The 25,730-nt window shown below is 49.7% G+C and overlaps 1 protein-coding gene across 18 annotated transcripts in view; it reads left to right on the forward strand.

Annotated features, from left to right (window-relative positions):
- KLC1 (kinesin light chain 1) overlaps positions 1-25,730 on the forward strand; it is a 68,938-nt gene that overhangs the window by 34,199 nt on the left and 9,009 nt on the right. For 6 of the 18 annotated variants that reach the window (XM_060401489.1, XM_027957449.2, XM_060401491.1 and 3 more), the window contains 9 exons: positions 2,104-2,191; positions 2,808-2,909; positions 5,168-5,341; positions 5,477-5,576; positions 11,186-11,235; positions 11,321-11,388; positions 13,407-13,515; positions 19,075-19,236; positions 25,419-25,549. In XM_060401489.1, coding sequence (XP_060257472.1) covers positions 2,104-2,191; positions 2,808-2,909; positions 5,168-5,341; positions 5,477-5,576; positions 11,186-11,235; positions 11,321-11,388; positions 13,407-13,515; positions 19,075-19,236; positions 25,419-25,549 — 984 coding nt within the window. Of the gene's footprint in view, positions 1-2,103; positions 2,192-2,807; positions 2,910-5,167; positions 5,342-5,476; positions 5,577-11,185; positions 11,236-11,320; positions 11,389-13,406; positions 13,516-19,074; positions 19,237-21,978; positions 23,449-24,099; positions 24,758-25,418; positions 25,550-25,730 lie in introns of those variants that run through there. The other 12 variants (XM_042235581.1, XM_060401494.1, XR_009597152.1 and 9 more) reach the window with 11 other exon arrangements.

Genomic DNA, 25,730 nt, shown 5'->3' on the forward strand with positions numbered 1-25,730 from the left:
ATGGCCAGTAAGTAATAAAATAAAATAACACCGAAGTGTTGATGGAATTGAGAGATGCCTTCTAGTTGAGAGGATTAGGGGAGGCCTAGTGGAGGGGTGCGAGTGCTTTCAGGGGCCTTGCAGGATGTGTTGGGGACTGACTCCTCCTTCCCACGGGGCAGAGCAGCGGGAGTGTGGTAGGAGTGGGCGATGGGGCTGCAGGGGACGTGCTTGAACGTGCCTGTGCCCAGGGGCTGGGTCTCAGAAGAGAGCTGTGGGAGAGTGGAGGACACAGAGCGGGGTGGGGGCCGGGCCACAGGATCTGCTGGGCTTGGAGCTGAGCACCTGAGTGGGGTGCAGACGGGAGCCGGCGGGTCTGTGAAGAGGAGTGAAGAGACAGGAGCGAACCATCGAGAGCGAGAGACTGTTTCTGGCTAACCCTGGATATTTTTCTTGTGAGTGAGTTAAGTGAAAAACGCACGTAGAAGGCATGGTCACGTGGATGTGCTAGGAATCTGATGGCGCCTCTTTCCCTTGGTGCTGTAGCGTGGAAATGTTTGGAACAGCAGCTGTGTCTGTGTTCAGTGCTGAGTCCCAGAGCTGAGCCATGACTCAGTATTTCAGCTTTCTTCTAGTAAGGGACATTTAATTTTAAGCTCTTTGTGGGGAGGGGTATTAATGTTATACTGATGAACATCTTTTGCTCAAGTTTTGCGCAAAAGATTGTGAGTTTTTTCCAGTGTCAGTTCCTAAGTGGTAAGATTCTACACCTTACACGCTTCCTGATACAGATTGCCCGGCAGCTCAGGAAGGTGGTGCCAGCTCACGCTCCCCGACCGTCGCCAGCCTGGGGCGGGGCTGGCCATCTCCTGCTCTTTTATCACTGAGACGCACAGCTTTGTGTGTTAATCTGTGTTCTGTGATTCTGCGTTCTTAGTTACTTGGGCCTTCTGTGATCTTGCCCACTTCTGTACTGGGATCTATTTTAATGCTGGCAAGGTGTGCATTGGTTTTCATTTGAGTTTGAGTTTTTGGATGGGCTTGTGGGATGCGTGCTGAACGCCCCCCCCCCCCCAAGTTTCTGATTCAGCAGGTCTGGGGAAGGGCCGGGTTTCTGACTGGTTCCAGCTGGTTTGGAGCACCTGCTCTTGGCGTGGCCGCCCTCTTGGCTGATTGTGGTCCCTGGCGTCTTATGACAGGCCAGTCTCACAACAGCGCCCAGTGTGCCTGCCTCATCTGAGCCGTCTCTCTCGGCATTGGGGGATGGCTGTGGCTGTGTTTAACTGGGGCTGCTTCATACCTGCTGACTTTCATAGGACGTTTGAGTCAGTTTAATATAAGATGTTAATAGTATAACATAGTATACGATGATAATATAAGTTTAATATAATAGAAAACCTTTACTTGGTGCAGTCAGTGCCCTTTGAGGACCCAGCAGCTTCAGCCGTCTTCCAGGGCCGCGCGGGCAGAGCCTTGCTGGGTGGCTGTCCTCGCGCGCTGGAGCTGTGTGTGCGCTCCGTTTCACACAGCGCATGACTGCTTTGCAGCCCTTCGGTCAGTCGGTAGCACTTAAACCCAGGGGGCCGGCCTGGGCCCCAGCTGCTTCTGTCTCCTCACCGTTAGCAGGCCCCTCCACTCCGCCCTGTGTCAGCGGGCACAGCTGTGTCTGTGTGCGCGTGCCCCATCCTGAGCTTCTGCTTTGGCAAATCAGTTAGCTTCTTAGAGCGGCTCTGTGAGTTACGTCCTTCCTTTGCAGTAGGCTGGTTGAGGAGGCCACGTGACACGCCAGGCCATGCGGCCGGCAGCTGGATCTGCTCTGCCTGCCTGCACTGTCTGTACGGCCACACTTAGCTGTGCGGGGCAGGGCACACGCAGGCCCCTCGGCACATGGGGCGGTATCGTCCCAGCGGTCTAGCTTAGCGGGTCTGATTCCCAGCTCTCCTTGCCAACGTGTCTGTTGAGGGAGTCTTTTCTCCTACTGTTAGGAGCGTTTTTAATAGTTGTAATAGCTAACTTTTAATTTTTTTTAATAATTGAAACTTTTATTTCCTTAGTTTCAGAATTACATTGTAAAAAGCTGTAGTAAGCTGTGTCTAAACAAATAATTGTGTGTTTCTAATTTAGAGACCAGAATAAATATAAAGATGCAGCTAGCCTGCTGAACGACGCCCTGGCCATTCGCGAGAAGACCCTGGGCAGAGACCACCCTGCGGTTTGTATACTGGCTCTTCCATCCTTTTCAAGCTTTATTGTCCCTAATATGTTTTTTTTACCCAACTCATTTCACTGTTAAACTCAACAGGGAAGATTTAAGAGCTGCCCTCTCACTGGATGGCGCAGGTAGGACTTGCTGGCTCGGAAGCAGTGCTGAGCCCCGGGGTGGGTGGCTCATACCGAGCAGATCTCAGTGTTCACCTGTGTTGTTGATCACCCACCTCAAATGGATCACGTGCGGTGATTTTGATCCTGGATCAAATTGCATGTACTTCTATAAATTTTTTCCTAAAGATTTTGTATTGTCTTTTTATCTATTTTGGTTGGTTTTGTGGCTTCCAAGTGAAATTAAAAAAAAAAAAATTAAGATCATGTTGGTGCTGCTTTGTTAATGGTCTATGGTGTTACTTTATGGCCCACCGTGGACAGCGATGTTGCTCTCTCACCTCTGAGTGGAGTCACGGTCCTCCATTGGCTGGAGAGCACTTCCGTCGCGCACTGGGGGTCGTGTGTGTGTGTGTGTGTGTGTGTGTGTGTGTGTGTGTGTGTGTGTGGCGTCTGACGCCCCCTCCGCCATGGCGCTTACCGTTCTTCCTGGTTCCCTCTGTTGGTAGGTGGCAGCAACTCTGAACAACCTCGCAGTGCTTTACGGCAAAAGAGGGAAGTACAAAGAAGCCGAGCCGCTGTGTAAGAGAGCTCTGGAGATCAGAGAGAAGGTGCGCCCAGGGTGGTCCTTGTTCCCCAAACGCCGCACTTTATGCTTTTAAATAATTCACTCTACGTTTTGAGATAGGACCATGGAGACACACCCTCACTGGCCAAGCACCAAAAATAGGCCCTTCAGTCCGGCGTGCAGGCTGAGACGCAGCCAACGGGCCCTGCCTGGGAGTCTCGGGGGAGTCGGGGTGCAGAGGGTGGAGCCTTGAGTTCTGGGCCCTCCCAGCCTGAGGCCTAGAGTGGCCTCAAAGTGACTCAGCTGAAGAAGGAATTTCTGAGGCCTGTGAGTGCCAGGCATGGGGCATTTCATTTACAGTGGGGCATGTGCCTGTCAAGAAGAAAAACATGAAAATTAAGTGGTCACCAAATACGCTTATAAAACTTAATGCAAACTAAAAAATAACTCAGAACACAGATGAAGGCACTGTCGTGGACGTTTAGTGTTGGTTCGTGCAGTGTATTGGAGAAGGAAATGGCAGCCCACTCCAGTCTTCTTGCCTGGAGAAGCCCAGGGACGGGGAGCCTGGTGCGCTGCTGTCTGTGCGGTCGCACAGAGTCAGACACGACTGAAGCGACTCAGCAGCAGCAGCAGTAGTACAGTGTATGGTGATTAGGTGTTTTTAAAATGGATCTTGTTAATTTCCACAGTACTCCATATAACTGTGTATTGAAATGTTGCAGACACTGGGCAGGTCCACGTCATGATATTTTCATTTGTGTGTGTCATTGTTATCAGATGTTGTCATATTATCAAATGTTACTTATTGAGAGATTAATCCTTTAATTTCGAGTCATAATGGCAAGGACTTGGGAGAGGGAAAATGAAAAGAAGCTCGTCATCAAGTCATACAGGAAGGTTTGTCCATGCTGTCATTTGCGTGATATTTATCAAGAAATGAGATTTTTATTTTTTATTTACCCACTCAGGTTTTGAGAGGGCTGGGGTTAGAATCAGGGAGAACCGCAGATGTCTCACGTTGTGGACTATGAACTCCGGATGATGGTCTGTTAGGCTCTTCCGTGTTTATTTGCTCTCATGCACTCATCTGGCAAACATGGATTGAGGACTTGGGACCCTCACTTGATTAGAGGGGATGATTTAGAATTAGCCACAGCCTCTTCCCTGGGAGCACGGTCCACCAGGCAGACGCTGGCTTCTGGCCGAGAGCTCAGGGAGAGCACAGAGCAGCGGCTTCTTCAGGTCCAGGGCTGGGGCTGTGCTCACATGGCCTCCCGACATCAGTCGGTCTGGAGCCGAGTCTTAGGGCTTCCCAGCCAGGGAGAAGAGGGCGACGCAGAGGGTCGGGAGGCGGCTGCCTCATGGGGGCGCAGGGCGAGACCGAAGGCTTGTTCAGGTCCTGAGCGGGAAGCTCGGTGCTTATTCTTTGCCCTGTGTGCCAGTACCTTCCTAGGTGCTGAGATAACATTGCATCTAGACACGGAGACAGAGCTCTCTGAGGCTTGCATTTTAATAGCGGAGAGTCAGGCGACAAACAGCTAAGTTGATAAATAAGGCAGTTTTGAGTAGTAATACTAGCAAAGAAGGAAAAAAACCGAAGTGGTGTACTTGTGAGTTAACTGGGTGGGGACGGACTCACTGGTCCCTTAAATTGGATATAAGGAGGTCCCTTCTGAGGGGACCTGAGGCCTGCAGGATGAGTTGGTGGGAGTGGGGAGCTGGGTGGGGCTGGGAGAAGACTTTTGGCTGTCTGAGACAGCACATTCGAGTTTGAAGAGCCCTGCAGTGAAGTTTGAAGTGTGAGGACCTGGTTTGTGATCACAGAATCTGATTTTAAAGAGGGGATGTGTAGGATGCTAGCTGAGGAGCTGGAAGTTCCCTTTGAGGCTGTTCTTCACAGGAATGCGTGTAATGCCATCAGAGTCAGAAAGGGCTGGGTATGAGTTTGGGCATGTTTAGAACTTGGCAGTCTTACTAGATAGCCTTTATAAAATCCGGTTTCTTCATCTTCAGAATGTCCATAATACTACCTACCACGTAGATTATTGTAAAGATTCAAGACTCCAAAGCTTGGGAAGGAAATCAGCACAGTTTCCTCCCTCCCCCAAGAAGAAGACTCAACTAATGCTGGTTATTTTTGTACTGCATGGGTGGCTGTTTAAGTATCATAAGCCTGGAAGCAAGGCACAGTCCTCTTGATGTTTAGGAAGAGCCTTCTCATGGTAGGGTAGGGAGTGGGTTGGATGGTACCCTGTGAAAAAAATAACAAGTGTTTCTAATGCTATTTTTTATTCCTAGGTTTTGGGAAAAGATCACCCAGATGTTGCCAAACAGTTAAATAACTTGGCCTTACTGTGCCAGAACCAGGGCAAGTACGAAGAAGTGGAATATTATTATCAGAGAGCCCTCGAGATCTACCAGACAAAACTGGGGCCTGATGACCCCAATGTGGCCAAAACAAAAAATAACCTGGTATGTTGACGGAAGGTCAGCTCTGTAGATAGATTCCTTTCTTCCTGAAGCCTCAGCGCTGTTTCATAGCCTGTAGATGAGAATGTGTGCTTCCCCGCCGTATGAAGAGTAGTAAGTGCTTTGTTTTATTTTAAGGCTTCCTGCTACCTGAAGCAAGGGAAATTCAAGCAAGCAGAGACCCTATACAAAGAGATCCTTACTCGCGCACACGAGAGGGAGTTTGGTTCAGTGGACGGTAAGAGATGCACTTTTGTTTCTAAGCAGATTAACTGTAGGGTGCGTTAAACATGGGGATTTCCAGTTTAAAACTCGGTAATACTGAGGTCATCACAGTCAGTGTGATGGCCCACTGCCTCATGTGTTTCCAGGTTGCCCTCACCCAGAGTCTGCGCTTGCTTTAGGCACAGCCTGGCTGCAGTAGCTCCAGAGAGCCTTTCTGGAGTCCTTAACTGCTTTCTTGAATTGTTCTGTGGTCCAGTGGCTCTCAAAGTGCCGGCAGGAACCCAGCAGCTTCAGCACCACCTGGGGCCTGTCAGAAATGCAGACCCTCCACCCTCCCAGTCCTGCTGGGTTGTCTGACGACCATAAGGAGCTGAGGCCTGTCTCCTTTATAGTCCTTAAAGTGCTGTAGGTGCTTAATACACAGTTTTGGAAAAAATATTTTGTCAGACTTAAATTGCTCAGTAAAACAGGATCTGATTACTTGAGGCATCTGCCCCCCTTCAGTGGCCGTGACAAGAGGGGCTGAGAATGTCGACAGTTGTTACCCGTGTGTTGGAAACCTTAGGATCCTTGGGGGAAGGAGGATGTGGTTAATAAATACTTTTCTTTCATGGAGAATTTCTGGAAAGCACTTTTGAGAGCCTTTTAAGAAGTGTCTTCGTTCTCCTCTGTCAGCAAGTGGAGCGGTGTGCCTATCTTACTGTCAGGAGATGGCGATGCCTCTGGCTTGTCGTTCTGGAAACGGACCCTGTCCTCCTCGGCCCCTGCTGGATCACAGCTCACCTCCCTGGGCTTCACAGTCCATAGGGGGCTTCCGTGTCCTCTCCCTGCAGAAACCTTGCTGGGTTTCGGTTGATTCCAGGCCATCAGCTTAGTGCTGCTTCAAATAAGTTTTACTCAGGGAAGTGATTTACTGACTTTCCTTGTGATTTGCTAACTTCTCTCTACTAAAAAGAGTAGCATGGAGTGCAGTTAATTGGGTTCTAGTTAGAAGCGGTTTTTCTGTACTTGGATTTATCCTCCACACGAACGTTAGGACACAGGACAGAAAGGTGCAGGTATGCCCTGACTGGCGGCTGGGGCGTGCCTCTCAGGCCACAGGCCGCCTTTACTGTGGTGCAGCATTGAAAGCGTGACATGGCTTGTTGTCAGGAAATCCATTTCTCCTAACTGAGGTGGATTCTTGTCTAACAATAGGCTAAAACCTCAGTAAACAACAGTGTTGGTTCAGTTCAGTCTCTCAGTTGTGTCTGACTGTTTGCGACCTCATGAACTGCAGCACGCCAGGCCTCCATGTCCATCACCAACTCCCGAGCTTGTTCAGGTTCATGTCCATCGAGTTGGTGATGCCATCCAACCATCTCGTCCTCTGTCATCTCCTTCTCCTCTTTTCATCAGTCTTTCCCAGCATCAGCGTCTTTTCCAGTGAGTCAGTTCTTCGCATCAGATGGCCAAAGTATTGGCGTTTTAGCTTCAGCATCAGTCCTTCCAATGAATATTCAGGACTGATCTCCTTTAGAATGGACTGGTTTGGTCCCTTTGCTGCCCAAGGGACTCTCAGGAGTCTTCTCCAACACCACAGTTCAAAAGCATCAATTCTTTGGCACTCAGCTTCCTTTATGGTCCATCTCTCACATCTGTACATGACTACTGGAAAACCATAGCTTTGACTAGAGGGACCTTTATCGGCAAAGTAACATAATATCTCTGCTTTTTAATATGCTGTCTAGGTTGGTCATAGCTTTTCTTCCAAGGAGCAAGTGTCTTAATTTCGTGGCTGCAGTCACCATCTGTAGTGATTTTTGAGACTAGGAAAGTAAAGTCTGTTACTGTTTCCATTGTTCCCCAGTCTATTTGCCATGAAGTGATGGGACTAGATTCCGTGATCTTAGTTTTTTGAATGTTGAGTCTTTCCCTCTCCTGTTGCACTTTCATCAAGAGGCTCTTTAGCTCCTCTTCGCTTTTTGCCATTAGGGTGGTGTCATCTGCATATCTGAGGTTATTGATATTTCTCCCGGAAATCTTGATTCCAGCTTGTGCTTCATTCAGCCAGGCATTCCACATGATGTACTCTGCATATAAGTTAAATAAGCAGAGTGACAATATACAGCCTTGACGTACTCCTTCCCCAGTTTGGAACCAGTCCATTGTTCCATGTCCGGTTCTAACTGTTTCTTCTTGACCTGCATGCAGATTTCTCAGGCGGCAGGTCAGGTGGTCTGGTCTTCCATCTCTTTCAGAATTTTCCACAATTTGTTGTGATCCACACAATCAAAGGCTTTGGCATAGTCAGTAAAGCAGAAATATGTTTCTCTGGATCTCTTGCTTTTTCAATGATCCAGTGGATGTTGGCAATTTGATCCCTGGTTCGTGTGCCTTTTCTAAATCCAGCTTGAACATCTGGAAGTTCACGGTTCACGTACTGTGGAAGCCTGGCTTGGAGAATATTGAGCATTACTTTGCTAATGTGTGAGATGAGTACAGTTGAGCAATAGTTTGAACTTTCTTTGGCATTGGCTTTCTTTGGGTTTGGAATGAAAACTGACCTTTTCCAGTCCTGTGGCCACTGCTGAGTTTTCCAAATTTGCTGGCATATTGAGTCTCCTTGTGATGATAACAGCATCATCTTTTAGGATTTGAAATAGCTCAGCTGGAATTCCACCATCTCCACTAGCTTTGTTTGTGATGATGCGTCCTAAGGCCCACTTGACTTCGCATTCCAGGATGTCTGGCTCTAGGTGAGAGATCACATCATCGTGGTTATTGGGCCGTTAAGACCTGTTTTGTACAGTTCTTCTATGTATTCTTACCACTTCTTCTTTGTAGCTTCTGTTAAGTCCATACCATTTTCTGTCCTGTATTTGTATCTTTGCATGAAATGTTTCCTTGGTATCTCTGATTTTCTTGAAGAGATCTCTATAGTCTTTCCCATTCTGCTATTTTCCCCTATTTCTTTGCATTGTTCACTTAGGAAGGCTTTCTTATCTCTCCTTGCTATTCTTTGGAACTCTGCATTCAAATGGGTGTGTCTTTCCTTTTCTCCTTTGCCTTTTGCTTCTCTTCTTTTCTTAGCTATTTGTAAGACCTCCTCAGACAGCCATTTTGCCTTTTTGCATTTCTTATTCTTGGGATGGTTTTGATTACCACCTCCTGTACAGTGTTATAAACCTCCATCCATAATTCTTTAGGCACTCTGTCTGTCAGATCCAGTCCCTTGAAACTATCTGTCACTTCCACTGTGTAATCATAAGGGATTTGATTTAGGTCATACATGAGTGGCCTAGTGGTTTTCCCTACTTTCTTCAGTTGAAGTCTGAATTTGGCAATAAGGAGTTCATGATTGAGCCACAGTCAGCTCCTGGTCTGGTTTTTGCCAACTGTATAGAGCTTCTGCATCTTCGCTGCAAAGAATATAATCAATCTGATTTCAGTATTGACCATCTGGTGATGTCCATGTGTAAAGTTGTCTCTTGTGTTGTTGGAAGAGTTTTTTTTTTTTTGCTATGACCAGTGCGTTCTCTTGGCAAAACTGTTAGCCTTTGCCCTGCTTCATTTTGTATTCCAAGGCCAAACTTGACTGTTACTCCAGCCATCTCTTGACTTCCTACTTTTGCATTTCAGTCCCCTATGATGAAAAGGACATCTTTTTTTGGTGTTCTAGAAGGTCTTGCAGGTCTTCATGAATCGCTCAAGTTCAGCATTAGTGGTTGGGGCATAGACTTGGATTACTGTGATACTGAATGGTTTGCCTTGGAAACGAACAGAGATCATTCCGTTGTTTTGAGATTGCACCTAGGTACTGCATTTTGGACTCCTTTGTTGACTATGATGGCTACTCCATTTCTTCTAAGGGATTCTTGCCCACGGTAGTAGATACAATGGTCATCTGAGTTACATTCACCCATTCCAGTCCATGTTAGTTCACTGATTCCTCAGATGTCAGTGTTCATTCTTGCCATCTCCTTCTTGACCACGTCCAATTTATCTTGATTCATGGACCTAACATTCCAGGTTCCTATGCAGTATTGCTCTTCGCAGCATTGGACTGTGTTTCCATCACCAGTCCCATCCATATCTGGGTGGTGTTTTCACCTTGGCTCCATCTCTTCATTCTCTCTGGAGTTATTTCTCCACTGATCTCCAGTAGTTTATTGGGCACCTACCGACCCAATAAATAAGGTGGGGAGTTCATCTTTCAGTGTCATATCCTTTTGCCTTTCTACACTGTTTGTGGGGTTCTCAAGGCAAGAAGACTGCAGTGTCAGTAAGTTTTAAATACTCTTCAGTCTTTTTTTAAAAAAGATTGAGATTTAAAATGTTTTTTCAGATATTTAAACAGTTTTTGTGCCAGCACCCCTAACTGAATAATCCATCTGTTCCCACCACTAAGTCTTCAGGTCTTATTGGTCATATTCTAAATTCTTTATCGAGTCAGAGGTTTTATTGCTGCTGTTAATGGTGGGGGTGGTTTTTGTGTTGAGCTGTTTCTTTCCACTGATGCAGATACTGCTTCTTGTGTCTGTCACACATCTTCTTGGGCGCTGTGGTGTGAAGTGAGGCAGGTGTGGGGGGGTGAAGGCAGAGTGTGTGATGTGTCACGGGCTCTCTGGTTAATCTTCCTTTGCAGAATTTCCTTGGCTAGTCTCACCGTCTTTCTTTTGCTTTATTTTTTTAATTGAAGTATAGATTTAAAATATTAATTACTGCTTTACAACAAAATGATTTGGTTATGAGTGTATGTACATTCTTCTTAAAGTGTTCTGCGCTGTGGTTTATCTCAAGACGCTTACTGTCTCTGTGCTGCTCAGGGCCTCGTGGTCTGCCCATCCTCTGTGTGGTCCTTGCGCCTGCTGACCTGGGCCTTCCTGTCCGCTTCCCCCGCCCGCCCGCAGCTCCCAGTCTGTTTTGTCCCCGAGTCTTGTTTCTGTGTCATGGGTAGGCTCCTTTGTGTCGTAATTTAGATTCTCCACACACGTGGTAACCTGTGTTATTTGTCTTTCTCTTTCTGACTTCACTTAGTATGATCCGCCGAGCTGCATCCATGTTGCTGCAAATGGCATTATTTCATTCTTTATTTTTTCATGACTGAGTCGTATCCCATCGTGTATACGTTATCCGTTCATTTGTCGATGGACATGTGGTTTGTTTCCAGCTCTTGGCTGCTGTGAAAGTGCGGCTCTAAGCGTGGGGGTGCCTGTGTCTTTTTGCGGCGGCGTCCTCTCTGGGCGTGGGCCACGGCGTGGAAATAGTAGGCGTTCAGTAAATGTTTGGCGAGACAAGTCAGCGAACAACAACAGAAAGTCTCCTTACAAGGACTCGAGCGTGTGTCCGTGTTTTTGACAGTAGCCTCCCTGTCTGGGTAGGCACCTTTGATTCCATGTCTTCTGTTCCCAGAATGGGGTGTAAATGGCCATTTCCTCCTTGTTTCTTGGGTCTGGTTCTGCCGTCAGAGTCCTTATTCTCCAGTGTGAAGCCTAGTCTGTCCTAGTTGTGAAAAGTAATATCTGCGAGGAATCATATGGAAAACAAAACGGAAACCTTGCGAACGCTGGAACTTGACGGCTTCTGCGTAGTGGACTGTCTTGTGCCTCAATTCATAGCATGTTATTTTTTCTTCCATAGATGAAAATAAGCCCATTTGGATGCATGCTGAGGAGAGAGAAGAATGCAAAGTAAGAGCACTTTATTTTGTGAAGTTTTCTAAACTGAATATGTTGCTTGATAATTATCTACTTGAAATTCTTTGTTGCAATTTAGGGAAAGCAGAAGGATGGGACGTCTTTTGGAGAGTATGGTGGCTGGTACAAGGCCTGCAAAGTTGACAGGTGCGTCTGCTTGCCTGGGAAACAGGCCTCAGCTGTGGGAGGCGCTGGTGCTTCAAGGGCAGCCTGTAAACCACCTCGTGTGTAAAGTTCCGCAGGGTGGTGTGGCTGCACAGGCCCCTATTTGCCCCAGATTCCAGTAAAACTCCATGACTTTGTAAGTGAGATAATTTATACAAAACCCACCTTAATAGGATCCCATGGGCAAAAACACGGGCCCTGTTCATTAGTGCTGTGTCTTAAGGCTAGCTCCCAGGTTGCAGGAGGAGAGATGGCTAAGCGGAAACATAGCCTTTAAGGCCACAGGGTGGACTCGCAGGAACAGGCCGGCAGCCTTGTGAAGCCCCCACTTGGCAGCTGTGTCCAGGTGCACAGCCCATCTCCTGCAGCCTCAGGGCCTCCTGTCTGCAGAGGGCAACGTGGCTCCTCCACCAGCAGCCCGCCAGCCTGGCCCAGTGCTGTTTCTTCTTCTGACTGGAACGCTTTTCTTGTCTGTGGTTTTTTCCTGTTTTAACTTTCACTTATCCTCTAAGACTCAGTTTACTAGTCTCCCATTCAGTTCAGTTCAGTTCAGATCAGTCGCTCAGTTGTGTCCCACTCTTTGCGACCCCATGAATTGCAGCACGCCAGGCCTCCCTGTCCATCACCAACTCCCGGAGTTCACTCAAACTCACGTCCATCGAGTCAGTGATGCCATCCAGCCATCTCCTCTGTCGTCCCCTTCTCCTCCTGCCCCCAATCCCTCCCAGCATCAGTCGACTTTTCCAATGAGTCGACTCTTCACATGTGGTGGCCAAAGTACTGGAGTTTCAGCTTTAGCATTATTCCTTCCGAAGAAATCCCAGGGCAGATCTCCTTCAGAATGGACTAGTTGGATCTCCTTGCAGTCCACGGGACTCTCAAGAGTCTTCTCCAACACCACAGTTCAAAAGCATCAATTCTTTGGCGCTCAGCCTTCTAAACAGTCCAACTCTCACATCCATACATGACCACTGGAGAAACCATAGCCTTGACTGGATGGTCTCCTATGACTCTTTCAGGAAAACTCTTTTATTCTGAACTCCTAGTTTGGAATAAATCCCTCCCCTGACTCCCGGTAGCACTCACCATACGTTCTGAAAGTCACGTGCTTCCCCCAGCACCGTGCACACTGTCTCGAAACACGGAGCATAGCTGCTCTGCCATTCGTTGTTGAACTGCTGCTGGCGTCTTTTTGCTGCTCTGGGTCTTAGTTGCAGCGCACATGGAACCTCTTTTGGATCCTGCAGTGTCTTTTTGGCGGCACACAGGTTCTCTAGCTGTGGCCCTCTGACCTAGCTGCAGTGCAGCATGTGGGATCTAGTTCCCTGACCAAGGAGCGAGCCCAGAGCCTGTGCATTGGGAGTGCAGTCCCAGCCGCTAACTGGACCACCAGGGAGTCCCCAGCTTACTTCTAAAGCTCCAGTCATCGATAAGAGAAAAGGCTCCTGGAGCATATCTGTAGTGACGTGAGCTGGGTTCATTTCTCATTGTTAACGAGGCTGCTCTGTGAGCAGCACAGCAGTGCAGTCTGTGTCACTCCGCTTGGCCTTCTTTGGCACACACAGCCGTCATTCTCTGCCTCGGGTCCCGCTGGTGATGGTTGTGGCTCCGCTCTGCTCCCCCTCCTTGAAGGGGAAGGGGGAGGGTGGAGGGCAGCGCTAGAGCGCATGTCCTCCGCGCCGCCTGGCACAGTCAGCTCTGCTTCCGGGGGAAGCCGATGGCCACCAGGCAGCCCCAGCGCAGACCTTCCTGCTGAGACGCCCAGGAGGCTGTGTGAGTGGAGAGCACTGGGGTTTGTCCCACCAGCCGCAGGCCTCAGTGCCGTAGGGAGGGGATGCATGAGCTAGAAGAGCCTTTTAGAGTTTTACAGTTACAAAGTACTGTAGAAATGTAACTGTAGCCAGGCCTAAGTATGTTTGTCCTTTAGATGAGGTGCTGTTGATAGTGGCTGCTCCGAAACGTACGTTGAATCGGTTTGTGAATCATGTGCTTTCTCGCAGTCCAACTGTCACCACTACTTTGAAAAACCTCGGGGCGCTTTACAGACGTCAAGGCAAATTTGAAGCGGCAGAAACGCTGGAGGAAGCGGCCATGAGGTCGCGCAAACAGGTCAGTCAGCAGCCTTCTGCTTGTAGCTTTGAGTTTGATTCTGTTCCATGAGACTTGTTGAAACACTGGTTTAGAGCGAGGAAACACTGACTGTTTTAGTTTGCACAGATAAACTTGGGCTGCTCAAGTGACGTAGACATGACACCACAGGCGCAGGCAGCAGGAGTGGGAGCCAGTCAGAGCCCCAGAGCCAGAGACGCCTGCGCCTTCGGGGACGCTTCCAAGAACACAGAAGGGCGCCCACAGAGTGGGCGGATGGGTTTGCAGACCACATCTCTGACGCGGCCTCACATCCAGAACGTACAAGAAGGAAAGGAGCAGCTCACGGCAAAATGAACACAGGCCCTAAGTCGACATTTCTCTGAAGATGCTGCACAGCTGCCAGCTGCACGTGGAGGGACACTCCAGGTGGTTAGCCATCTGGGGCTGCAGGTGCACACGGCAGCGAGGCGCCGCCTCACGCCCTCCAGGATGGCTGGAACGAAACCCAGCAGAAATAGCGGGTGTCGAGGAGGGGGTGCAGGGACTGCAGCCCTGCGCGCGGCTGGTGGCGGCGTGGACGGCCCAGCTGCCAGAGAGGGCAGTTGGGAGGGTCCTCTGGGATCGAGGCCTGGAGCTCCTGCCTAACCCCGCGCACCCACCCCTGGCACCTGCCCGAGAGAGGGCAGCCGGGTGCTGAGGCGGATGCCGCTGGCTCCCCTCCCTCCACACCGGGTTCCGTGAAGCTGCTCTAAACGCCTGTCCCCGGGAGGCACAGCCAGGTTCCCGCGAGGCTGGTCACAGTCACCAGATCAGCACACAGCCTGTCTCCGCTGGGCTCCTGTTCAGAGACACCCTCTTTAGTGTGTGTTGTTGACTCAGTAATGTTGACGTCATGGCCGGCAGCACTGACTCCTGCCTGATGGGAGCTCGGTGTCTCCATAAGGCACGTCCAGAGGCGCCCTGAGCACCACTCGAGGGGCCACCGACCAAAACGCAGACAGCACGGTTCTGAGTAACTGAGGCTGGGGGCAGGGCACTGTCTGCAGTGAGGGACGCAGCAGGAGAGCAGTGTCGCCTTCTCCCGTCTTAGTGCGGACGTGCGCGTCGACTGACTTGAGTTTTCCTCCACTCCGCGTGTGTCAGTGAATCCCCACGGAAGCACTGAGAGTGTGGATTTGGGATGACAGATCCATTTTGGCCAGTGGGTGAATTGGCAGGTATGGCCTCCGTGAGTGATGAGGAAATACGTTCATGGCAGCGTTGGTTTCAGTAGGTTGAACGTCCAGACAGCTGCACGTTCGTCAACAGATGAATGGATACACCATGTAGTATATCCATGTGATGGAATGTTATTTGGAAATAAAGAGGACTACTGAAGCACGTTGCTTCATCATCTGAGGTGTTTTAGTTATGCTGAAACACGGTCTGTAAAGCACATACAAGGAAAGGGCCTGTTTTGTGCGCTTTAATTGCCAGTTTTCAGACGTCAGAGGTTAGCGTGTCACTGTGCCCGTGTACGTGTGCAGTACAGTGCGGATGGCAGGTCTTGTTTCCTGTTTCTAGGACGGGAGGGGCTGATGTGGTTTTTTCCCCAGAATGGTGTATGTGCAGGCTATCATGCAGTTGTTGGTTTATGGCGACTTTTGGGCTGGGGTGGAAGTTACCTGTCGAGATTCTGTGCAGAGGGATTAGAGGAGGCCTGGCAGAGGGCCTGTCCATGGTCCTCTCCCTGCCTGTGCCCCTGCGGGCGCCCCTTCTGCTGCCCTCCCAGGGTCTCCGACTGAGGCGCTGGTGTTCTGTGGAGGGGGACTCTGAGCACGCGCCCTGAGCATGCAGCGTGGGATTCTGGCTCTTGGTCTGTGGCGCCCTTGGGTCATTGGGCCTTGCTGTGATCAGCACTGTTGTGAGCCAGCAGTGTTGTGAGCCCGGAGCTGAGCTGCAGACGTTTGAGGAAGGGGTTGCCGGTGTTTTACTGAGAACGGCCTCTCCTGCCAGGAAGGCCAGGGTCCACTTCACTGAGGCCGTCACAGCAGCGTGTGGTCTGTTTGGGGTTGTGCCCCTCGAGGAGGAAACTGTGAGGGTCAGTGAAGGGATGGTGTTTGTGTGCGCCGTCTGGGTGGAAGTTCCATCTGGAACATCAGGTGGGCGCTACCTGGCCATCAGGTGGCTCTGGAGCACACGTGGGAAGCTTGCTGCCAGGCGCTGGCGCAGGGAGCTGCCCTTGGGTGTGCGCTGGTGATCCTGAGGGTAAGGTGTGTGGCCTGTGCGTCCAGTCTCTCTCAGGAGCTGGAGAGTTTGCCCGGAAAACGCCTTTCATAAGCCAGGGGCTAATTTCTTAAAGCGTTGTACTGAGAACAGTGTAATCCGTGAGTCTTCACCTTATGCTTGTTTTGGAGTTGCGGAGCACCAAGCAGTTGACGTTAAAGTGTTAGAGCCTGGGTGTTTCCCCAGCACTTTGCGATGAAGCTTCCTAGACATCGTCCCCGTGCGCTCACCAGCTAGACTGAGTATGAGCGTCTCTCCCCATCCGTCCTTCAGGCCTTTTTTCTGGATGCCTTTCAAAGGTGTATACCTCGGTACACTTTCTTCTGAATACGTCAGCATGCACCTCATTACCTGAAGCTCAGAGTTCGGTCATGTTTTAAAATTTGAGGTAAAAATCTATATATGGTGAAATGTACAAGTCTGCACGTTCTTGAGAATTATTGTTCTCACTTCCCCTCCAAGGTTTAAGAGCTTTTCCCCCCTACTATATGTTTAGTCATCTCAGAAATCCACAATAGACACTCAAAACTAGAGTCAGACGGTCAGAGTCCCAGGATGCGTGGAGGACAGAGAAGGCCGGTGCAGCAGTTCAGCAAGAGGAAGGTCGCCTTCCCCCACACAGGTCTCTGAGGCTGGGGACCGTCTTCCCAGTGGACGCACAGACAAAACCCATGGCCCAGTGCTGGTGGGAGGAGGGGAGGTCGGCAAGAGGCCAAGCCCTGAGCCTTTGGGGTGGGAGCCCTGACTCCAAGACTAGACCACCAGAGAACTTGCCCTGGGGAGCATCAGGTAGCGAGAACTCACACAAAGGAGAGGCCGCTTGAATGCACGACCTGGCATCACCCATGCACCAGTAGTACCCTGTGCGGGACGCCTCGTCTAAACAGCAAACAAAAAGCAAGCTGCCGTCAGCAGACAGGACTGCCGCCTCACTCAGCCTCGCCCAGCGGAGGAAGAACAAACGAAAAGCTCGGCACAAGTTTCACCCCACGAAGCTTACACAGACCGCGGGACCCCCATAGGAGGGCAGAGACAAAAGGGAAGGAAGAGCTCAGCCTTGAAGCCTGGGGAAAGGCGACCTCAAACACAGTAAGTAGAAAAAAGAAAAGAACGTAAAGGCAGAGGAATACTACACACAGGAAGGAACAAACGGGAAACACAGAAACCCAAGTAAATGAGGAGGAAACAGGCAGCTCCCTGAGAAAAGAGTCCGAATAATGACAGTAAAGATGGTCAAAACCTTGGAAACAAAATGGAGGAAAATGCAAGAATCAGTTAACAAAGAGCTCGAAGAATTAAAGAATAAATATGCAGAGACAAACCACACAATTGCTGAAATTAAAAATATTCTAGAAGGAGTCAATAGTAGAATATCTGAAGCAGAAGAACAAATCAGTGAGCTGAGAGGTGAGATGGTGGAAATAACTTCTGAAGAGCAGAGTAAAGTAAGCAGAATGAGAAGAACTGAGGATGGTTTCAGAGCCCTCTGGGACAACATCAGACGCACTAACATTTGAATTATAGGCGTCCCAGAAGAAGAAGAGAAAAAGAAAGGGTATGAGAAAATTTTTGAAGAGATTATAGTTGAAAATTTCCCCAGCATGGAAAAGGAAATAGTCTATCAAGTCGTAAGAGGTGCAGAGTCCCATACAGGATAAGCCCAAGGAGAAACACACCAAGACACATACTAATCAAAGTAACAAAGACTAAACTCAAAAAAAGAATATTAAAAACTGCAAGGGAAAAGCACCAAGTAACATATAAGGAAAACCTCATATACTTAACAGCTGATCTTTTAGCAGAAACTGCAGGCCAGAAGGGACTGGCAGGATATATTTAACGTACTGAAACGGAAATATCTACAACCACGATTACTGTACCCGGCAAGGATCTCATTCAAGATTGATGGAGAAATAAAAAGCTTTTCAGACAAGCAAAAGTTAAGAGAATTCAGTACCACCAAACCAGTTTTACAATAAATGTTAAAGGGATTTACACAGTCAAGAAATACAAGAGAAGAAAAAGATCTACAGAATCAACCCCAAACCATTAAGAAAATGGCAGTAGGAATATGTTTATCAATAATTACTATAAATGTAAATTGATTAAATGCTCCAATCAAAAGACACAAAATGGCTGAATGGTTACAAAAACAAGACCCATATATATGCTGTTAACAAGAAACTCACTCCAGACCTAACGATATATATAGACTGAAGGTGAGAGGATGGAAAAACATACTCCATGCAAATGGGAAGCAAAAGAAAGCTGGAATAGCAACCCTCGTATCAGACAGAGTAGCCTTAAAATAAAGCAGATGACAAGAGGTAAGGAAGGACACTGCATAATGATCCAGGGATCCCTCCAGTGGGAAGACAGAGCCGTTGTAAATATCTACGGACAGGGAGGCCTGGCGTGCTGCGATTCATGGGGTCGCAAAGAGTCGGACACGACTGATCGACTGAACTGAACTGATGAACCCAACACAGGAGCACCTCAACACATAAGACAGACACTGATAGACATGAAAGAGAAATTGGCAGCAACACGATAATAGTAGGAGACTGCAGCACCCCACTCGCACCAGTGGAGCTCGTCCAAGCAGAATTCATAAGGAAACACAGATCTTAGATGATACTTTAGATGAGATGGATCTCATTGATATCCTCAGGACATTGTATCCAAATGCAGAAGAATACACCTTCTCACATGCACATGGAACATTCTCCAAGATAGACCACATCTTGGGTCACAAATCAAACCTCAGTAAATTTAAGAAAATTGTCATAAAAAGGAATGCATTTGAGTCTGTTTTAATGAAGTGGATGAACCTAGAACCTGTTATACAGAGTGAAGTAAGCAGAAAGAGAACAGTAAATGTTGTATTCTAACTTACATATATGGGATCTAGAAAAGCGGTACTGAGGAATTTATTTACAGGGCAGCAGTGGAGAAACAGAACAGACTTAGGAACGTGGGGAGAGGGGAGGAGAGGTGAGAGGCGTGGAGAGAGTAACAGGGAAACTCACATCACCATGTGTAAAATAGAGAGCCTCGGGAGTCTGCTGTGTGGCCTAGGAAACTCAAACAGGGCTCTGAATCAGCCTAGAGGGGCGGGATGGGGCAGGAGACGGGAGGGATGTTCAGACGGGAGACACGTGTACCTGTGGCTGATTCGTGTTGAGGTTGACAGAAAACAGTGGAATTCTGTAAAGCGGTTATCCTTCAATAAAAAATCTAAAAGAGGAAAGAAACCCGCAGTAAAACTTCAGCGCTGATGGGTCAAACCCTTGTCCCCCTGCCTGCCTCCAGGGTCTTGACAATGTTCACAAACAGAGAGTGGCCGAAGTGCTGAACGACCCTGAGAACACGGAGAAGCGGCGGAGCCGGGAGAGCCTGAGCGCGGACGTGGTCAAGTACGAGAGCGGCCCTGACGGAGGGGAGGAAGTGAGTATGAGCGTAGAGTGGAACGGGGTAAGTACAGTGCACAGCGCGCCTGCCCGCCCGGCCGCGGCCCGGCCTCTCCCGGCTCACCTGTAGGCAGCCTCTCTTTCTCAAACTAAGTACAAATTAAGCCTTTTGTGAGTCCGAATCTTCTGCTAATACTGCAGTCTGTTCCTTGTTTGAAGAGATTGTCTTCTCTTTAGGAATCTGTGAGAGCTGTTGGCTTTCTTCTGAGCACGTAATGCTGATTGAGTGTCCTGGTTGTTTTAAGCATACTCCATCATCTGGTTTGATTTTAATGTTAGGATTAGTGTGGCAGAGAACTAACTCGCTTTTTTAACTTAACCCATTTTCATTGCTAACTTCAGTGCTCCTAATTTCACTGACGAGGCTGCTGTAGATTTTGTTAGAATTAATCAAGCCTTCAAAGGAAGATGATGATCCAAATAGAACTTGTCTGTAGAAGAGAACAGGACAGGGCCTCCCGCGTGGTGCTGGTGGTGAAGAAGCCGCCTGCCTCTGCAGGAGACGCAAGACACGCAGGCTCAGGCCCTAGGTTGGAAGATCCCCTGGAGGAGGGCCTGCCGGGGCCTTTGGGTCGCGAGCTTGTGCCTGCTTCGGACACCTGCCACCTCCCTGGCAGACTCTGCCTCCGTGGGACGTCTGCCCCTTGCTCTTCTCCAGGGCTGTCAGAGAGCATGCGGCCTTCTGCATGTTTTCCAGTGAGGTGTAACATACTGAGCTGGTGTTTTTGAAATTTCACTTTTATGGGAGAGGGCTGAATGCAAGTTTACTTCTAATACAGTCAGATGTGGTGTTCATTTTTGGTTTTGGACGTCATATAATGCAGTTTGATGAGGGTTTCCCAGGTTGCTCAGTGATAAGAATCTACCTGCAATGTGGGAGACCTGGGTTCTGTTCCTGGGTCGGGAAGAGTCCCTGGAGAAGGGAATGGCAACCCACTCCAGTATTCGTATTCTTGCTTGGCGAATTCCATGGACAGAGGAGCCTGGTGGGCTACAGTCCATCGAGCTGCAAAGAGTTGGACTAAACAACAACAAAGAGTACAGTCTGACCAGTTACAGCTGTGCAGATGTTTTGCCAAATAGTTCAGGGTCTTTCTTACAGTCTGTCTTTTTGAATCTATTCTTTGGGATTTTCTCTGGCTGTAGCAGTTGGGCAAGGGTCAGCATTCTAGGTTGACGTTTTACACGGAACATTACTGGCCAGACTTTGCGAGAGAGCGCCTTTTACTGTCTTTATCTGGCAGCTTCCTGGCTGTGGTTCTTCCTGTGCCAAGACAACCAATCAGCATGTGCTTTGGCCACGCGCCCGGTGGGCCTCGTCCGGGGCGCAGCCCTGCGGGCGTCCGCGTCCAGCCGCGCTGTGTACCGTGCTCTCCCCGCGCTGGCTACTGTCCGCGCGCTCTGTGTGGAGGGCCCGCCCTCCGCTAGTCCTGAGAAGCCGGGGGCGGGGTTTGATCCTTCAGAGTGAGGTTCTGGGGGAGCTTTCTCTTGAGACAGTATTTCTAGGTCAATGTTTGAGTGACATCATGGGATGATAAAATCATTGACACCTCAGGGCTCTCTTAGAGTCTTCCAGACTGAGACCCGGGCTGAGGAGAGCTGCTGCTCACTCCCCATGGGGGTGAGCCGTGGAGTCGTGATGCAGAGGGTGGAGGCTCCCCCCTCCCCGCCCAGTGCCTGCCCGCTCCTGCTTCCGTGTCACGTTTCCGTTCGCTGGGACAGGCTGTCACTCAGGACGTGCACACAGTGGGCACTGGGTACTTTCTTACTTAACTCCTAGACACCAGCAGCTCTGTGTCTTTGACGAAGTCCATTCCAGGGCGTCTGGCGTGGCAGTGGGTTCCCTGGCTGAAAAGAATCTAGACTTTAGGTCATCCAGTGCAGTGCCTAAAATCACTTTGGGCATAAGGACACACCCCACCCCCCCACCCCCCCGCAAATGGGGTCTTCCGAGAAGCAGCAAGTAAGCAGAGGGTTCACCAGGGCGGGGACAGTGAGAGCCCGCTGAGACCACCCCATTCCCGTGGGCCTCGCTCTCAGACTGGCTCCCCCCCGGGAGTGCTGAGGTTCGGGGGCCATGCTGCTTTCCCAGCAGTTGGCTTGTTTTAGTTTCACTGCATATGTTTTAAGAAGAGGCGAGAAAGCCCTATGCACCCTTAGGTGTTCTTTCATTTCAGCTTTGCTGAATCAGATGAGCCTGTTGTAAGTGTCACCTGGGTTTGGGGCTCACACACGCTGTCCCCACCTTCTCTGCCCAGGTGTGAGGTTAAGTGCCTGATGCCATCTCGGCGTGAGTGCAGGCTTCCCTGGGGCTCCAAGGCAAACAGATGCAGAATTGTTGCTGTTTGCAGCCACTTTCCTGCTGGCATTAAGACTTTCTCAGTGTTACGCGGTCAGGATAGAAGATAGAAATCGGTTGAGAGTTGAGGCGGCGCCGAGGCTGGGCCTGTCCGTCACTTCACGCTTCAGATCACAGGCCCTGCGAGCCGCCGCCTCTGTCTTCACCGTCATAAGGACTTGGCGCACACTCCCAATGAGAAAATGCTGTTTAGGTTTCATTTTATATTGGGGTTCTACGTTAGACTTTAATTTTTTAAAAAAGGATTTCACGGGTTAAAAGAATTTGTCCCCTAATAAATAAAGAAATGTGAGCCAAGTGGACAAAAACAAAAGGGTTTCAGTGCTCCTTAAAACGTTTGGAAGGCAGCGGGAAAGCGCTGGGCAGCCCTCACTTGGGTTTTCACAGGAGCCCAGGCCCAGGCCTTCTCCGCACCCAGAAGCAACACTGACCACGAAGGGCAGTCACAGAGGACGAGGGGGCTACGGTCACGGCGCCTGCAGACACTGCCCGGCTGGCTCAGCGCCCAGCTGAATTGCATGCTGTTCAAATGCAAGAGCAGCAAGCCTGCTGGACATGTTTTAATAATTCCGGTAAAGTTTCTGGATCAGATTCTCAACATGGTAGATAGTTTGTTTAGAGAGGTACAGTTCTTTTCTTTTTTAATGTACCATAAAGATAATAATTGAAGTACCTGGAAAGGTAACTCCATCAGGCGTTGGTTTTAGGTAGACTCTTCAGGTCTAGCAGTCACTCTCAGGATAAGTCTCTATGGCCCTGCCTCTGAAGACACAGACGGTCCGTGCACAGAAGCCCTCCCTGGGTGACGCTGGCCTCGTGGGTCTCTGCGGCCCACGTGTGTCCGTCCTGGACCGGTTCCCCAGCGGGCCATGCAGAGCTGCAGGGCTGCGCTGTGACTGAGGGCTAATTGCATTGGCAGTGGCCCCACCAGGCTTCCAGGAAACCCCGCACGCCTCCCTTCTGGGTGGAGCGCCAGCATGGGGGCCGGGTGCTCGGCTGGGGTCCTTGTGAAGGAGCCCCGCTCCACATCAGCATTCTTGTCAGGCTGCCCCCCGTGTTAATGATTCCGAAAGATGCTCACCCAGTAAGCTTTTCCCTAGGATTACTGGGAATGAGATATACTGTCAATCACAAATAGTTTAATTTTTATTTTTAAAAAATGACATTAGGAAGACAACGAGAACATAGCAAAGGAAAAGAGTTTAAAAGTTTAAAAGTCACCTGAGTCCGTAGCTAATATGCACTGCTGTGCAGCTCTTGACCCCTTCCTTGTTCTGTTAGTGTCTGTTCAGAAGCCCACTCTTTGATGCAGGTACCCTTCCGTGGCAGAATAGAGATCCAGACTGTTTTCCAGGTTGAATGCAGGGCCACTTCCCACCTGTCAAGTGTGTGCTGAGTAGAAACCCACTCAGTTTGGGTGGGTTGGTTCTCTCAGGGGAGGGTCCCAGGGGGTGGTCCCAGGGGCTGAGAGCAAGGAGGGCGGGCACCCCTCCCCAGGTCTGTCCCCCCCAGCCTGCCCTGTGGGGGCCAGGGAGAGAGTGTGTGTGTGCGTGTCTGGGAGAGGCACTTCTGGAACCTGAGTGAAGTGACTCTTCCGTACTCGAGTGTCTAGGACAGGAGTATTGTAAATGACACTCTGTGTAGCGTAGCACTGAATTTTGAAGTGAACAGAACTTGTACTGTTTACAGAATTATATTAACATTTTAATAACATTGTTTTTCTGAAGAGCAGCAAGAACTGATGTTTTCTTGTCCTCCCAGCACTGATGGGGAGTTGGTAACAAGTTTTATTTTTCCATTTTAAAGATGAGAAAGATGAAGCTCGGGCTGGTTAAATGACTTGCTCAGCATCGCATGGTGAGTCAGCGCGGGTGGGCGGGCGCAGGTCCCTGCGGGCGGGCTCCCCGCCAGCCAGGACCAGGATGCGCGCTGCCGCGGAGATCCGCTTCCATAGTTACTTTAACTTTGGATTATCAACTGCATGTTTAAAATGTGCTATAAACTTTGAAAGCCAGTGTGTCTTAAAATGTCTGAAATGCCAGTGTATTTTAGAGGAAGTCCTGCCCGAGTTTAGGGGTCCCTGTGTAGCGCAGGGCTGCAGGGTCCCCGGGTCACGGCTGGCGTGAGTGCACTCCTCGCCCACCTCGGGGGCTTCCTGTGGCCACTGTGCTTTTCGTTTCGGAATCTCCTTATGCACAGTAACTCGAAAGACGTTTCATGGTTGCATATCAAGGGGATTTCTGCCACGGTGCCAGTCCATGCTGTAAACTGTTGGATTTTATTCTGATGACGATTCGCCGTGATGAGTAGATGAAGCAAAGGTAGCCTACAGAAGGCCCAGGGCCTGCTTTCCCCGGGGCTGGCGGGAGCAGGCAGCAGGCAGTCCCAAAGATGGGAGCTGCTGGAACGCCACCCTGGAGCTGTGACCTAGAAATACTGTGGGCCGGGCCGCGCTTCGAGGGCGTGCTCCGCCCGCTCACGGGCTCTCTCTCCGTTTCTGTCTGACAGGCCTAGCCGCCCTGCGCGACACCCGCTGTCTCCTGCATGACGGGCTCCTCCTCTCTCTCCAGTGCTGACCGCTGTCTAGCATCCCTAGGATTCTCTCTCTGACTGGCCACTCCTTCTGGTGCTGCTGTCCTGTCGGGGGCTCCTTATCTCTGTATACATGTAGCTTTGCCAGATATGTACTTAGTAATGCAGACTGTATTAATACACCACCTACTGTGTGACACACGAGTCAGACGACAGAGCGTGGCTCGCCGCCCCCTTTGTGAGAGGTAGTTGGTAGTCCCCTGTGTCCCTGCCATGGCATGAGGTGCCCGTGACCCTCCTAGGCTGTCAGAGTAGGGCATGTGCTCTCCCGGGCGCTCCCCTTTGGATCGTGCTCAAGTAGAATCTGCTGTGTAGTCTCCATGTGGAATTTTGGCAATTCTGCTTTTCTCTACTAATCTTTAAGTGTTCAGTGATTTGTGTATTTGTGTCTTTCTAACTTCTAATAAACTCACTCCAACTGACCTGTGTCTTGGTGTCTGTCTGCCTCATAGAACTTCTCACGCTTTCCATGGAATGCGGCCTTGCCGGAGCTTCTAGAGGGGGAGGGATGGGGCTCCTGTACATCTAACCAGGTGGTTCCTTCTGAGAATAAAAGTTGCTGTACACATCTTCACTCTTGAGTGTTTGATTTTCATGTCCAGATACTGCCACGTGTCTCGGTTATTACTGTCTGAATCGAGAGTGCGAACGCTGGGCGCACTTTCCCTTGCTCCCTGCACAGGCCCACGGGCTTTTAGTCGAGTGTGTAGGGTGAATGTTTTGTTTCCTTGTCCCACTACTTTCTAATCTCAGGTAATAGAGCAGTCCTTTAAGCTGAGCGAAGGGGCAGTGTGTCTGCCGCACGCAGGAGGCGCTGCTGGAGGCACTGCCCGTGTCGGGTCCAAGTGCTTTGGGCCCTGCTCCGTTCTGTGGACCCTGTGCCTCCGTATTTATTACACATGGAGTTTGATTTTGGTGATATTTCTAGAAGCTGCCTTAATTTCCTTGAGACTTTCTGTGTATCTTTTGTTTTAAAACAGTAATTAATTTTCTTTTGGGGATGTTATTATTTTTGTTTGAATAAGCTTTTTCATGTTCAAAGGTTTTCATATTCTTTGGGTTATCTTTAATGAAATTTACAATGGGAAGACTTTGAAGTGTATTTGCATACCTGGTAAATTGGTAATTTCCGTAGGGGTCATAACCAGCAGGTCACAGACCGGCAGGTCGACCGTGATGTGGATTCTTGGAAGGAGAACCCCCTGCAGCTTCACATTTGTTCACGTTTCTTTCAGGACGGCACCGGGTCTTTAAAACGCAGTGGTTCCTTTAGCAAACTCCGGGCTTCAATTAGACGCAGCAGCGAGAAGCTGGTTAGGAAGCTGAAGGGAGGAAGTTCACGAGACAGTGAACCAAAGAACCCCGGGTAACTATCTCCAGCCCCGCCCCCCCCCCCCCCGCCACGCCCTCCTCACCCCACCCCCCCCCACCCCCGGCCTCGGCGCACACTCCAGCCTGCGCCCCACATGGTAGCCATGCAGGTTCAGTAATTGCAGTCTAATTATTTGCCAGGACAAGTTGAGAAATAATTGTTAAATTTCCTGTTT

The sequence above is a fragment of the Ovis aries genome, chromosome 18, assembly GCF_016772045.2.
Source record: "Ovis aries strain OAR_USU_Benz2616 breed Rambouillet chromosome 18, ARS-UI_Ramb_v3.0, whole genome shotgun sequence".
In the NCBI taxonomy this organism is placed as follows: domain Eukaryota; kingdom Metazoa; phylum Chordata; class Mammalia; order Artiodactyla; family Bovidae; genus Ovis; species Ovis aries.